We start from the raw sequence: 16124 nt of genomic DNA on the forward strand, positions 1-16124 counted from the left end.
TCCTAGCTCGGCAGGAAAGGAAGGTAGCTTCTGCCCCCCACAGTTAGCAAGTCTTATGGAAACAGCAAACCAAAGAACTTGTACAATATAATGACCTTGAGGCAGAAAATCTGCAGCCAGAGCACATCTGTGTCACCACGGAATTGACAGGCGGGAGGTCTGCCCTGTTGAGGGGTGATCATTTATCATGTGTGGGTAGGAGCAGAGTCCTTGAGGCCACAGCCAAGATCCTCACCCCAATGGCACCCAGTGGTACCTGCTCACATCACTGAGCCCCGAGCCTTCCAAGTCTATGATACCTTTGGGGATGAATGGTGATCATTTTCAATAGCGTAATTAGACCAAATCAAATTCTAGTCTTCTAATGGCTATTAAATGCATCGCAAACCCCTGATTGATTCTATTTAGAGAAAGAAATAAGTCCTGGCTCAGGCTCCCTGCTGGGCTGACTGGCCAGCCACCGATCCAACTCACTCAGGAGATAGATGTGCCATGGATACATTTGTGGTGCAAGAGTCTGGCCAATGTCACAAACACCTACATGAGGATGTCCCTGGGGAATGACTATGCACTGGGCTCCACTGATGTCTTCCCCTTGACATTATAGGATCCGAACCGCCCAAGGACAAGACCATCATCCTGGAGCAGCTCCGGAAGATCTCCCTGCCTCTCTACAGCATCCTCTCGGCCCTCACCATCCTCGGCATGATCATGGCCAGTGCTTTTCTCTTCTTCAACATCAAGAATCGGAATCAGAAGTAAGCTGCTAGGCCCTCTTCCAGGATAACACCATCTGGGTTGTCAACTTCATGGTCCGAGTTAGGACCTTCACATGACAGATTCTCCAGGGGCACAAAAGTTCTTAGGGTAGAGTTTCCTAAAGTGTGTAATTCAGTCACCAGGATGATTTAGGTATGTGCACATGCACACAACACACACACACACACACACACACACACACACACAGCAGGCAGGGCTACTGGTTGCACAGGAGTCCTTGGTCAACTGAGTTCGGAGAAGACCAGGTTAAATAAAATAGAAGACTCCAAGTCCACAGACCTTCTCAGCTCTTTGGATATACTTAGCATGCTGTATGATCTGAGAGTAGAAATCCAGAAGACAGAATTCCCCAGCTTCTCTTCCCCCTCCCAGGTATCTTTGGAAATCACTGATGGACGGGGGACTCCTGTTGGAACATATGACAATGCAGAAACCCTGTCCTTACATCATCTCACTTGATCCTCCTGATGTTTCCTATGTTACAAATAAGAACCCCCAACCTCCATGACAGGAGACTGCTGTCCACATGTGCGAGGACCTGTCCCCTGGGTTTCTTGTTTTAGTTGCTTTTCCCAAACATATGCCCTAACTCTCCCAAGGACAGAGCTTCATTCTAAATTATTTTGGTCAGTCCTGGGTCAAACAGGCCCCACTCCAGGTGCTGGTGTTGACCACGCACACACAGCCAGCTTCTTTGGTTTCCATGGTGAATCCCTGCAGGCAGCTCCTGCTTTGTTGTGGGAGAGCCTAGCAGGGCTCAGAGCTTGGTTATTTGGGGGACAGCCTCAGTGCCTGATGCAGCACCTCAGATCTGACACCATGCCCAGAAGCCATGTTGTGTCACCTCATAGGCTACCAGGAACAACATGAATTCCAAGGAAAACTCTTCCTACTTGCAAGGGAGGAATTTGGAAGCCCCAGGCTCTTATGGGGGGTTTTATATTTTTGGTGTTTAGGATTTGTTTTTTTAAGCAATTGCTTAGATCTAACCCATTTCCTGAAGAACAAATTAGAGTTTTATTCACCTGTTGTTTTATTAACCACAATAACAGGTATATTGCTGCAAAAAGATTGAACCAACTTTTTCTACTTGGTACAACCCTTAAATGGTAGCTGTACCTCCGAGCTGAACACAAAGTTGGCTCCCAGTTAGTGTCAAGCGCCTCCCTACCCGCCTCAAGAATTCCCATCAGAACAGCGAGCTGCCCCAGCATAAGCTCAATCTCTTTTAATTCCTTAACTACCCTCTCATGGTCTCCTAGGGTATATTGCCATTCTCTTTTCAATAGGCAAAACCAACTGCATTTTTTAGCTGGATTTGCTATTGAAAAATCTGCAGAGATAAGAAATAAATAGCAATATGATTCCCAATCCCTCTCACTTCTACTTTCCTAAATGCCGCCCATCCTGTAGGGGCCACCTACTCCTGGAAGTCTGCTAACTTCTGCCCTCCCCAGTCTGCTCTGCTAATGAAAATGAAGGTCCTTTTCAGCCTCGGGTTTATGAAAGGACCCCCAGGGACTCAGTGCCAGCTTAGTGCCCTGGGGACCCTAGACAGCATGGCCAACCAGTATGTTTCACAGGCCAGGAAACTCAGTCAGGTTAAGAGACTTATCTAGATGTGCCTCTAGAGGGAGGCAGGTCCAAGCTCTGATCCACAGAATTTCCAACTGGAAGCTTTGTATGTAGTCCACACACACAGAAAAGCAGCAAGCTTTTTATTTTCCTATTGCTTTGACATGTTGCATGTTTAAAATGTGAAGGATGAATAGAACTGCAGAATGTAAAGAAAAATACTCAGGGAACAACTGACTATAATTACAATCTGCCAAAGAGTCCCTGAACATAGTGGGGCCAGAAAACTTCAAACTTTCTGAGCTGATTGTGCTGGAGAGCCAGGTACCTCCAAGGGTAACTCCAGCCCCTGGACAGCCTCATTTCGTCCTGGCTTGCTGAGCAATTGGGAACTACCACAGAACTCCTCACAGAAGTGGAAAAGAAGCATTGGAGAGTTTGGGGGTATAAAGAATGTTCCCAACTGTAGGCTGGTGAAGATATGGGTAGGGGTAGGGGATGAGGACTCCATCATCCACCTCCTAGGACAGGGACAGTGATTGGGAGAGGCGTTTCTACCACATATGTGGCCCTTAGTGTGAGCTTCCTGAGTGCTCAAAGGCAGCCATTGCTGATAACTCACTGGATACCTGATGACAGGGTTCCTAAGCAACTCCAAATACTCACCCACAGACCTCCCTGATGTCTGCGCTCAGCAGAATCTCTCCTCACTGTGGAAGGTCACTCCAATGTAGAATTCCCTAGATTGGCATGTTTCCCAGCCCTGGCCAAAAGAACCTGTTGACTTAGCACCATGGAGTAAAATTGAAAATTAACAAATGAAGAAGTTGAGGCAACAGATCAAGTTCACCCGTTTCTAGGGGAGAGATGAGTGAACTTGATAAAGGAAGCAGGAAAATCAACAATTAGAAATGCATAGTCATCTGGGTCCTTGAATGAAGGGCAGTATCCCCTAGTCAGTGAGGATCAGGAAGTGAGGGAAACAGGGCTTCCATCTTTCTCCCCCCATCTATCCTTGGCCGCCACACACACCTGGAGGCACCTGGGAAGTGTGTTGAAGGACTGACCAGATTAGCCCCTCTGTAAATGTGCCACCTTTCTTCTTCTCAGGCTGATCAAGATGTCAAGTCCCTACATGAACAATCTGATCATCCTCGGAGGAATGCTTTCCTACGCCTCCATTTTTCTCTTTGGTCTTGATGGATCCTTTGTCTCGGAAAAGACCTTCGAAACCCTCTGCACTGTAAGTCATGGGCATATGACATAAGGGTCTCTTGGTGACCCCAGCCACCCCACACAGATGCCAACCTAAAAATGCGTGAAAATACACAGATAAGCAGGAAATGACCCACCTAGCAGTCTGCAACCCGACAGGGGAGTATGAGATCACTTTCAGACCAGAAGGAGCATGAGCTGCCTGGAAAGGAAGGTGATATGTTTAACAGGCCCCTCAGAGGTGATGGGATACCCCAGAAAAGGGAGCAAAGAGAATTACCAGAAACTTCTCAGCATCAAGTCAGGGTCAGGGTCATTGAGGAAACATCTGGCTACGTGGGTGACCTTCACAGAATGTGACAAAATATGTTTGTGTGGCTGACCTTGCTTCACTCAGAAAAGCTGTAGCAGGGTTTTGTACTTCAGTGGTATTTCCCAACTTTCTCTTTCAATATTGCTCCCATCAGGAGCCTTTGGAAACACGTTTTCCTAATCATCTCTCCCACGAAATTTTAATACCAGAAATGCCTGTGTCTGTGTGTGTACTATATGTACATACACATAAAAGATTGGTGTTCTCCACATAAAAGAACCAGTGTTGATTCCCCAGGGGGCTGTATCATCCCCATTGAGGATGCATGTATTTAAGGAAGCCCAACACAATATGATTTATTTACCATATTTTAGAAAAATCATCTTGAAAAGTAATTAACATTTAAAATTTTTTAATATCCAAAGAAATGCCCTTTAGTTATTATAGTTTTTTTTTAAGTTATGCCTTTGCAATTGTGTGAAACTAAGTCAGTCTTGGCTGAAAGGTAACAGTATAGGAACCAATTGTAACTTATTTCTGGACTTGGACAATAGTGACCTCTCAAAACTTGTGAGCCATTTGGGTCTCATTATTGACCTAACTGCAGCAATTCACCCAGTTCTCCACCTGGAAGATCAGAGCTACAGGGGCTAGCAAAACAACTTTGTGGACCAGATTAATGCAAAGGCTGCTCTCTGTGGTTGCTGTTTCTCTTGAGCTATTGGGAGCAGAGGAGGCCCATTTTTGCACAGCCATCTCTTTAGGTCTCATTTATTGCTCTGAAGTTTCAAGTTGCCCACTGCCAGACAGTGATGGGTGAAAGCCTAGCAAGGAGGGATACGTGAGTGAAGGGCCCTTAAAACATGTGGCAGGCCACTTTCCAGGAACAGCTAGTTCCTGTGCTCTGAGACAGTATGAGGAAACCAGGGAGGCCCCTGGGATCCTGTGTTCTGGGTGACGATGCCCCCTGATTCCTGCAGATGGTTAAATCAGATTGCCCCACAGCATCAAGAAATTGGTGTTGCCAGTAGTAATTTTAGCGTGAATCATCCAGCCAGAGAGATGTCTACAGATACACTCACCTTATTCTAAAGGTTCCACTGAGAAGTACAAGGTCATTTCCCAGTCACCACAAGAGGCAGTGAGGCCGGGTGTGCTCAGGCACCCTCCACTCCGGGGGTACACCTGGAGGAAGGTTGACCCCTCGAGCACCAGGGCTCCGTAGGTCCTGCTTCCCACCCAGGGTTTTTGTTCCAAGTTCAGCAGTGCCCCTCCTGCTTCCTTCTGCCCTCTTGGGAGGTCAGGACAGGATTACAAGAGACAAACATTCCTTGTGCACCTGGCTTCAGAGTGCCTGGGGTCAGATTCCAAAGACACCGAGCCCCTCAGAGGACCTTATAGGTATGGATTATCAGGGTTCTTCCTGACACTGTGAGACCCTCTGGCGCTGGAATGACTGCTGTGTGGAGGGGGTGTTGGCATCAGGGGAGGCGAGAAGCCCATTAAGTCCCCAAAGATGCTGCATCAGCAAGACTTTTATGCATGGTGAGGCACTGCCCTTTCATGACATTATCATTGTCTGTGCTCAGCTTTCCTGGGCAGTGTGGAGCTGTGTGCGGGGCCGCCCTGAGGCTCCCTACCAAACTCAACGAGAAGGAGTATGAGGATTCCCTCTTCCATCTCCAAAGTGCTTTGAGCCCCTCCACAAATTCAAGGACGTCATGATGATGACAATCATGAAAATGGCACCAGGGCTAGTCTGGCAGACACAGAAAGCTCCCCACCCAGAGAGTGTCCTCTCCCAAGAGAGAAGCCACCGGGTCACTTTTGTTTTGGCCAAAGCCTGTTCTGGCTCAGGTGCTTTCTCAAGTTTGACCTGAATTCTACAAACGCTGCAAGAAAGGGACATCCCCCACACCCGCCGTTTTTCTTTTAATGAAGCCTGACATTCTATTCCAGGAGCTGCACTCATTTGTGTGAGAGGAAGCTTGTCCTGGGAAGCCTGGGAGGGCGTATGAATAAATCATAAAGCACTTCACAAATCGGCATTAGCGGGCACGAGGCTCGGGAGGAGGCGGGGGCTGCTTCTCACACCCCTGGGAATTCACAATTGGCAGTCGGGTCCTTTCAGGGCTGTTGCAAAGGGAACCTGCATTCATGTCTTGGAGAAAGGCTTAGAGGAACTCCTCTGGGTGAAACTGGGTCAGCAAAATGTGTGCATGATTGGGACTGGGGTCACTTACTGGATCATTCTCTGGAGGAGGGACTGGAGCTCTTGGATTTAGAACATGCATACGTCCCCAGTGGGTACCTGAGGGCCACATGAGTTGTATTCTAACACTTGCAGGGGATCAGTCCTTTATTCCATGAGGTTTCTCAAGTTCTCTTCTCCTGGACCTAGAAGGCTGCCTCCCACCCCCGGGCCTTGTCCCCAGCAAACTCTGGGATGGATGGGCAACAGTGGATCCCCAAACAATGGCCTCAGTTTTGTCACCTGTAAGATGACAAAACTGTCATCTCTGTTGGATGGGACATGGGTTAAATGAGACGGTTCAGACAGCTGCCTGGTGTGCAGCACAGGGTGAGTGGGAGGGGCAGGTGGAGGGAGGGGCAAGGTGAGTCACCTTGTCTGGGTTCTGTGAGAAATCTTCAAAGCCAAGGGGCAAGATAGACCTCAAAGTCAGCCTCAGGTGTGAGGTAGAATGTTACCTGCTGTCTTATAAACACCCTTTTTCTATTCTTTTAGTTTTTAATATAAAAATAAAACACAATGATAAACCACACACACCACCTCGGGAAGAAGCCCATGACAGTCACAGATTGGACCTCTCTCGGGGCTGGCTGTGTCTCTGCTCCATAGGGCCATTCTAACCTTCAAGGGGTGGGCACAAGTGTGAGCACCTGTGTATGAACACACGCACACACAATTCTACTGCTAGGGAAGAGCTATACTTAGCTCCCATCCCCCACTCTCTGACCCTTTCTGGAATCTTCCCAGCCTGTCAGTGATGGTTTCAGCAAGTCTTGCAAACAGCTCCAGCTACATGGTGCTGTCTCCCTGGACACTGTGTCAGTAGTGGAATCACCATAGCAACGTGGCCCCTGTGGGCACAGAGCTGCCTAGGAGGCTGGTGCTGGGTGTGAGCCAGAGCCCCAGTGCCAAGGGAAGGGAGTGCCTGCTCTCTCTGACAAGTTGGCCTGGCTCGGGAAGTCCAGCCCCTGCCAGCCAGGAAAGGGAGCCAGGTGAGAAGAGAAATACATAGGCATGGTAGGCACAGACAGAACCCCAGCTCCAGGGTGCAGGATAGGCGGGGGCTCTGCAGAGGGGCTGAGGAGGCCTGGCCGGCCTGCAGTCCCAATATGGGTGTGCAGCACCCTCCCGGCTCAGGAGATCCTGGGGTGCAGTAGTCAGTAGCTTCACTACCTCCCCAGCCCAAGCCCTCACAGAGCTCAGCACTGTGCACCCTGCTTCCCCAAGGGTCTGCTTTCTGCTGCTGGGTGCAGCCGCTCCTTCCAGAACCCACAGCCACCTGACCAGGAATGTAGGAGTCACTGTCCCCCACCTCATAGGAAAATCAAAAACCTGTCCTGCATTGCTAGGTGGCAGGACAGAGACTCCCTGTTGGACTGCAAAGATGCCTGCTCTGCTCCTTTTTTTAAGAAATGCTTTGATTTTTGTTAGCTAGCTTATACCAGGAAAAACAGGTCAACTAATTTCTTGGGGATCCAGTCAATTTTTATCCAAACCAAGATCTTTGTCCATTTGGATCTTTAAAAATCAAGATATAATTCATAGACTATAACATTCACCCTTTAAAGGTGTACTTTTCATTGATGTTAATGTATAAATTCATTTTTGATGTATCCTCAGGATATATGAGAGTATCTAACACAAGAGAGAGGCTCTGGTATCAGACTGTTTGTGTTCAGTTCCCAAATACACTGCTTCCCAGCTTTGTAAATTCAAGTTATTAATATCTCTGAACCTTAGGGATTATTTACTCTTCTCCAAAATATGGATAATACTATGCTTATAAGGATTTAATGAGATTGTGTATGTGAAGGACCTAATGCATGCCACATTGCAAGATTCAGTACATGTTAGCTATTATCATTATGAATGAATGAATGAAAGGGGGGACTCTGTCAGGGTAACTGTGTTCACCTCTGGACACTGCTAAGAGAGACATTGATAAAGTGGACTGAAGAATTGCCTAGAAACTGGGGTTGGTGCTGGTCAATTTGGTGTAGGTATATCCATGACCACTTCTGGCCTTGTGTGATTTTGCTGTACCAGAACTGGATTGGGGACAAGCCAGGATGGTGTGTGCCCCTGACATATAAATATACACTTATTTATATGTATAGTATCACAAATATATCGCTCAATGAATTCCCACAAACTGAACTCAACTGTGAATCCAGGATCCATAATAAGAAATGACATGAACTGTATCCCAGGAGCCCTTTCTGTCCCCTTCTCTAAAGAGAACTACCATCTTGACTATCCCCTGCATGGCCAGTGCAGCTCAGCGTAGGTGTGGATCACCTGGGGTCTTGATGAAATGCGGATCTGTGTTGGGACATCTGGGATGACCTGTGGTTCTGTACTGTGATGCTCCCAAGAGCTAGCGCTGCAGCATCCCCAACCTACACCTGGAGTAGCAAGGGGAAGATCAGCGCTGGCTGCTTCATTTTGTGTTTGGGTCTTAGAGACTAAGCATGTAGAAGAAACGGAAGCACCAGAGACCTGGTCCCCTGAGGACTAGTGTGGGAAGACCTGGGCTCCTGGGCTGGACGACACTGGTGTGTGGGCTCCACCGCCCAACCTTGGAAAACCATGGTCCCATCACAGCTGGCAGGGCTGGGCTCGGGTCCTGCCACATGATTTCAGAGTCTTCACCCTCCTGGTAAAGGGGGTCTGCATTCAGGATGGGCATAAGCTGGGCAGAGATGGAGTCAAGGGGGTTCAGCTACTGGGTTGGGGAGCAAAACATGCCCTCTTCCTGACCTCCAGAGATGCCCATCTTTTCTAACTCTAAAAGGGTACAGACTGCCAAGGAACACCTACTGGCTCTCAGTAAATCCAAGTCCAGAAGGAATTAGTCACATGTTTTTAGTTAAAAAGCCACAACTCTGTCATATTACTTTCTTTCTTTCCTTTTAAGTAGTTGGTAGTAAAGCGATATAATAAGTGCTTTGGGGACTGTTTTGGCCTGTGATCCCATGTCCTCATGTAAGGTGTTTTTGAGTTCAGAAAGGTGGCCAGCAGGCTGGGCCAGGGGATGCCCACAGGGCTTGGGGTGGCCTCACCTGGCAGGTTCAGAATAGCTGAGGGAGGCAGCCCCAGGCACTGGAGCTAACAGGGCCTATGTTTCAGTCAGCTGTTTTGTTGCTGTGATTGAAGGATCTGACCAGAACAACTGTAGAGGAGGAAAAGTTTATTTGAGGGTTCACGGTTTCAGAGTCTTAGTCCATAGGAGGCCAGCTCCCTTTCTCAGAGCTTGAGGTGAGGCAGGACATCACAGGGGACGTATGGCAGAGGGAAGCAGTTCACATGATGATCAGAAAGCAGAGAGAGATGTCACTCCCCAGATACAAACATATACCCCAACGTCACGCCCCAATTCCCACCTCCTCCAGCCACACTTCAGTTACCTCTCAGTTAATTCCTATCGGGATTAAATCACTGACTGGGTTCTGACCCTTACAACCCACTTATTTCTCCTCTGAATTTTCTTGCATTGTCTCACACGTGAGCTCTGGGGGACACCTCACATCCAAACCTTAACAGCCTACCTGGCCTACTGGGTCTGGGGAGCTGGGTTCAGAGCCTCTCTTGCTGGGGTGACCCCCATACCCCTATTTCGTTTGTCTCTAGCCATTGAGGTCCTTCTAAGGGAGGGGACTAAGGACCAAGGACCTTAAACTCTCCAGTTGATAGACAGGTGAGGCCCTCCCTTCCTACAGTCCCATGTGGGCCACTCCAAACCCCGCCCTCATGGGTTCTCTTGTTCTCGCCATTCATTCCTTGATTCATTCATTTATTCATTCCTTCGTTTGTTCATTCATCTGATAACATTTTCCAGGCACCCACCACATGTCAAGCTCCACAGGCACAGAGCTAATCACACCATTGCTGCCCTCAGGGGGCTGGCAGTGTAAACCAAAAGGCAAAAGTCAGCAAGTCACCCCCATTCACAGTGACCTACACCCTGGGGTTAGGGGAAAGGGTGATGGCCATAAGTGGAGGGGCAAGTCTTAATATATGCTCCCTGCCCCCCACAAGTAAGCTCTGGTTATTTGTGCACATCCTGAAAAGCTGCCTCTTACTTGCCCACAAATTCCACAGCATGGCTGCCCAGCTCTTCCTCTGTGGTCCTGGCCCCTGCTTGTCCACATCTTCTATCCACAGAGCTGCCTGCAGGCACACAGCAGCCACTCCCCAGCACACACCCACGCCCCCTCCTGCCACTGCCTATCTTGAGAATGTTGTACTTTCAGACAGCTGCCCAGCTTCCAATCCCAAGGCACCTGCTGGGAGGAGGTGGGGATGGGGGAAAGAAAAGCCTCTTCCCTCCCTCAGTGTTGTTCTGTCACCTGAGCCAAGTACAGTTGTGCAATTTGTGTTCTACACAGGGATATTGGTCTCGGGGGCGGGGGGGCTGAAATTCAGTCTTGGATTTATCTGCTCTGAGTCAAGTTCTTCTGATGCAAGGGCCCTGAGGAGAGGAATCTTTCAAAAGGACCAGAGTGTGCGTCTCAGAAATCCTCCTATCAGATGAGGCACTTGTCCTCTGATTTGCCCCAAGCTTCCTAAGGTGCCCTGCTCGTCCTGGCTTGAGTCCCAGTGTGTTCCTGCTTATGCCTGGAGTCTCTTGCAGTCCCCTGAAAAAGGTGTGCTGTACTCTAAACTCTAGAGGAGATTTTCCACGCAGATTTTACCAAAAGAGCCCTGAAAGGTGGGGTCTTCTGGCGTGCTTCTGCGGGGGGGCCTTCTTCAAAGACCTGTCACCTTGCATCTCACTGCCACCAGCCCCAGGGAGACGAGGCAGGCCCTGGAGACCTGACCCTCAGCACTGGCTCTCCCACCAGGATCTGCCAGGGGTCTGGGTTGCTTCTGGATAGTCGGGGGCTTCTTTTCCCTGCCTCTCGCTATTGCCTGCCTGGAGTGAGGCTCAGAAGGCAATAAAATTATCCTAGAATCCTTGTGAACAGTGGAAAAGCAGCTTGTCCTAAGTGTCCAAACAGCCTCCTCTATCTGACTTCCAGCCCAAGGCCAAGTGCATCTATGGTGACGTGGAGGCTCAGTGTCCCACAACCCCCATCATCTGTCAGAAGGCCTGAGAGCACAGGCTGTGTGTCCATTTCCCTGCTGATCCCCAAAAGAGCAGTGAAGATCTTTCACTCTGCCTTCATAGCATCAATTGAGCGGTAGCTGAACAAAACTGTTCCAGGCATAGATTTTTCTTTTCCTTTGGAGATTTGCTCTCATTTATTTTTTCTTTTTCATAGCTGAGATGGATGGACATTGCCCGCCTGAATTTCCTTTTCCCCCATGAATGTGTATGTCTAAGGCAATTGACAGGGTATAGAGTGCTCTGTGGCCAAAGGAAGAGAAAGACATTAACTCTCAAGAGTGAATGTGCTCAAGACTTTGTAGAGACAGTGAAGTCGCTATTCATCTGGTGGTGATGACTCAGTAGAGATTTGTTTTGGAGGGGAACAATTGGAAATCAGAATCATTATAGCCCCTCAGAACTTTCTAGTTCATTTAACATCACGTGGTTATAGAGAAAGAGGGTATACCTGGAACATCATCAAATAAACCTCCCTCAGTGCAGAAATGCCCCTACAGCATACTGACAGAGTGTCCTCCAAGCTTAGCTCACTATCTGCAAGATCACATATCAAATTTGAGTGGAAGGGGCCACTGAGGCCACATACTCAGCCTCTTTTGCTATCAGTGTCAGTCTTCTCTGTGGTTGTCCTTTCATGGGCTTGCTCAAGCCCTGCTTCTTAGTGGCTCCATCTTATGGGAGAGCAGGCAGGTAGTAGACAGATGTCACAGCAGAAATGTGCATAAAGGTGGACATTGTGGGGAATGGGCAGTCATGCCCTCCCTGTGAGGTCTGAGAGGGCTTCTCAGAGGCAGTGGCCTATGAGTTTGGATTTCAGAGGACAAATAAAGAATATGTGAAATAGAATGCAGGAAGAATAGTACCAGGGACAGAGGAAATAGCTCCTGCCAGGACTGGCAGCCTGAGAAGACACAGGATGCAGCAGGGGATAGAAGGGAGGGCTACATTGACCCGGGACACAATGTGAGATGGAGTGTCGGGCATGGCCCTGGCACAAGACAGAACCCCTTGTCACTGGGAGAGACTCCCATGATGGGAAAAACTAGAGGTGTGCAGGTGGGGGTAAAGGAGCAACCTGGGGATACCGAGGTACCCAGAGGCAGCCCTCACCACCCGGCAGCCCTCCCCAGGAAATGCCCTCCCTAGTCCCCTGTAAGAATGATGAGAGTCTTCCTGGCCCATAAAGAGCCAGTGCTAGGTGAAGAGACCCAGCTACTTCCAGAGACACAGCACAGAGACAAATGGTGGGGGAAACACAGCCTCCTGACACCCCCAGCCTCCTGACCGTCCTTCCAAACCCTACCAGAGGCCGGAAGCAAAGCCCCAGGGGCAGCACCAGGACCCACCTGTCAGAGATCAAGGGGCAGGGAGAGACATGGGAGGGCAGGCAGAGGAGATGGCTTGCAGATGGACTAGGAGAGTCAGGGGAGGTGGGGACAAGATGGGTGACTCCCAGGTCCCTAACTTGGGGGACAGGCAGATGGTGACACAATTCCCCAAGTCAGGAAGAAACAGAATCTCAGGGGGAGACTGATGAGCTGAGCTTTGGCTGCGGAGTGTGAAGGTTTTATGGGGGCACTTAAGTGTCACCTGGGCCTCCAGTGACAAGAATATGTGCAGGGTTGGAGCTCAGAATGGGGATGATAACCCAGAGGAGCACTTAAATGGGCCAAGAGGAGCCAGTCCTGGCACCCTCTCCATCTCACAGACATGGGAGGAGCAGAGAAGAGAAATAACACCTCCCTTCAGCAGAGGGTAGCCCAGGGCTGATGCCGGCAGAACCAGCAGGGTAGGCAGCCCTACTGGTGGGTCCTACTGTCCTGCTCCCACCCCGCTTTCCTCTACTGTTAGTTCATTGATTTCTTAAAAGTTGCCTCCAGGTGTGAGGTGAGGCCAGGGCTGACCTGGACCCTGGCTCAGCATGTGCTTCTGGTGGTCACATCCAGGAACCTCCACAACCAAAGGACATCGTGGTTGGTCACTACATTTTTCCAGACAGAGATAGAGTGTGGGTGGGGGACACCCAGGTTCAGGGATTCCTGGTGCTCCCAGGACTCAGCATCCAGCTGCGCTCATAGCTATGATCAATGACAGTGAAAGGACACAAGCAAAATCAGAGAGGGGGGAAAAAGGCATAGAGCAAATACTAGGGAGGACCAGGTGCTAGCTTGCAAGAGGAAGTCACACAGGACACACGGATTTGCTCCAGGAATGAATAGAGACAACACGCAGGAAATGCTGTCTCCCAGGGAAGCTCATGAGAGCCGGTATCTGGGAGTTTTATTAGGGGACCATGTACCTGCCTGCCTACTATGCCCCAAATTCCAGACTCCCAGAAGGAATGCAGGTGTTCAACATAAACTATATTCTGTGCACAAAGAATTTCGGCACAGTAAACCATGTTTGTCATTGAGGGGATGGTGGGAACCCACCCCAAATCCAAATTCTCAGACACCAGTCAACAGCTCGCCTCATGGTCAGGTGGGGGCTGTGAGCTCTTCTGGCCAGGCAGCTTCAGGCAATCCTGTCTTTCCCTTCCTGGCACCATACTGCTGTTTCCAGACGCCAGATTAAGTTTATATTATCGAGTTTTAACTCACTTAATTTATCTCATTGAATCTTAATGAAGTTAACCCTCACAAAATAGGCAAGTGGCCTGAAAATAATTGCTTTAAGGAAAACCTTGGTCAAGGGAGATATTAATAACACTCAGCACATTTGTGTGACACATGGCCTTGAAAGAAGAGACCTGTGTCAGCCCAGTGATGATGTAAACTAATGGCATTATTTCCTTTTTCCATCCTTTATGAAATGTCCATGATCTGCCTGTGTTGGTATTTCAGATGGACTTTCTAATAGGAGAACATGACCAAAAACACTTGTGGACCAGTGGTCTTAAGTTGTGTCTGTGTATTAGCTTTGAAAGTGTGTCGCGGTCCTCAGGAGAGTACCTTGTGGCTGGTCAGCTGCCCCACCTCGTGTACCCTTGCCCTTGGGCAGCAGGATCAGGGTGTAGATGAGCCTGACGTGGGTTAAGCAGACTGAACCTGGGAGGAGGAAGGACAGTGGGCTGCCCCTGATCAAGGGGAGGAGTTCTAGACTTCACTCTGGGGCCACATGGGCAGTGGAGGGAAACTGTCCAATGCACTGGGCCTCGGTTTCTTCATTTGTAAAGTGGTTTCCTCATCAACTGACATCTCCTAAATAATCACCCTGGCGGTTGTTATTGTCTATTTTCATTTCTCTGTATTTTACCTCTGGCCTGATGGCACTAGTTGAGGGATCAGATAAGCCACTAAATGGATTACTGAGCAGGATGGTCTATAGGGCCCCTCAGTGCCAATGGAAGGAATTCGTGACCTGGCCATTGGATAAGCTCCTCCTTCTTGGTCTGTTACTTCTCTTGGGCCCTTGGCGTCTAATGGGGTAATAACATAGACATCCTATGCCCCTGAGGCACTGAGGTTCATCCTGACTTGGATTCCCCCCTCATTTTTGAAATGAAAGAAGACAGAAGACTGAGTGCCCCCCGTACCCAGTCTGCAGTCACATTTCACACACGTTTCCCAGTGATTTTGGGGATGCTGTTGTCCTTCCCTTGACTTAAGAGATCAGTCTTGCCTTTTATCCTGCCAGTTCCTATTTTCACAAAGAGAACAGAGAGGGAAAATGTGCTGTCTCTGAAAAGTTGGAGAGCCACGTTGCCTCAAAGGCAAGAGCAGAATGAACCTGGGCTGGAGCATTTCCAGGGATCTGCACACCCCTTGGGTGATGGAGGGTGTCTGGTCCAGCCATTGAGGGGGGAGTCTGGGAGTAATGACAGTGGAGGTGGGGAGTGGGCACCCTGTAAGCCCTTAGTAGCTAACAGATGGTGGCCATCTTGTGCCAGCCTACAGGTATGGCTCTTCCCATCAGTCATCGGCCTGGGCACACTTTAGTCCTGGGGATCAGCTGAAAGCTAGACAGGGTCTTAGTTCTAAAGGGATCCAAAGTCTGATTGTGGGCTCAGCATCCAGCCTGGTCTGCTGCTAAGTAACTGGACTCCTGAGGTCACCCTGGGCAGTAGCAGCCTGGCCATGGTGAGGGAGAGGGAAAGGAGGACAGAAAGAGAGAGTGACCCCTCAGCAGTGCTGGGACCTTCTGTGCCTCTCTCTATGATGTGCTCACTACAGGCCTGTTGGAGACAGGATTTGAATCTCACATACATGCCAAGTACCCTGGGCCTGACAAATGGCTGATGGAACTTAAAGTCCATCACCTTGAAATTTGATTGAAGGATGCCAGCAAAATTCAACATGCAAAGGAAAACATTTGTCCCCATTCTCTAGAGAACCTCTTCTGGGGTGGTGACACATCTGACAGAAGATCTGTTCACCTGAAGGATGCTAATGTCTCCGTTTTCTCATGGGCTCTAGGTCAGGACCTGGATCCTCACCGTGGGTTACACAACTGCCTTTGGAGCGATGTTTGCAAAGACATGGAGGGTCCATGCCATCTTCAAAAATGTGAAAATGAAGAAGAAGGTAATCACCCTCCTACAGCTTTAGGGGTTCACTCAGTGTTAGATATTCACTTAGCAAACAAACATGAATTAGGTGCTGACTGTGTGTGGCCTCTAAGCTTTTTGCTGAGGATTCAAAGAAACACAGTCCCTATCTCTTGGCTCCCAGGGACATCAGACAGCTAACAAAGTCTTTACAGCACAGAGGTGAGGGGTGCTGGTTGGAGACACATGGGGACTTCTGGTGCACAAGGCACTCCGGGAGGCATCACGTTCACCTCCGCTAGGTCCTAGAGGGTGTTGGGGAGTTCGTCAAATAGAGAGGGTGGGGATTCTGCACATGTCATAGGGGGAACAGTGCATGCAAAGGCCTGAGAAT

At 49.2% G+C, this 16124-nt stretch overlaps 1 protein-coding gene across 1 annotated transcript in view; it reads left to right on the top strand.

Moving 5' to 3' along the window:
• Positions 1 to 16124, top strand: part of Gabbr2 (gamma-aminobutyric acid type B receptor subunit 2) — a 352972-nt gene that overhangs the window by 271020 nt on the left and 65828 nt on the right. The window contains exons 10-12 of the mRNA XM_076843252.2: positions 608 to 758; positions 3466 to 3598; positions 15660 to 15767. Coding sequence (XP_076699367.1) covers positions 608 to 758; positions 3466 to 3598; positions 15660 to 15767 — 392 coding nt within the window. The remainder of the gene's footprint in view (positions 1 to 607; positions 759 to 3465; positions 3599 to 15659; positions 15768 to 16124) is intronic.

This window comes from Callospermophilus lateralis, chromosome 2 (assembly GCF_048772815.1).
Source record: "Callospermophilus lateralis isolate mCalLat2 chromosome 2, mCalLat2.hap1, whole genome shotgun sequence".
Classification (NCBI taxonomy): domain Eukaryota; kingdom Metazoa; phylum Chordata; class Mammalia; order Rodentia; family Sciuridae; genus Callospermophilus; species Callospermophilus lateralis.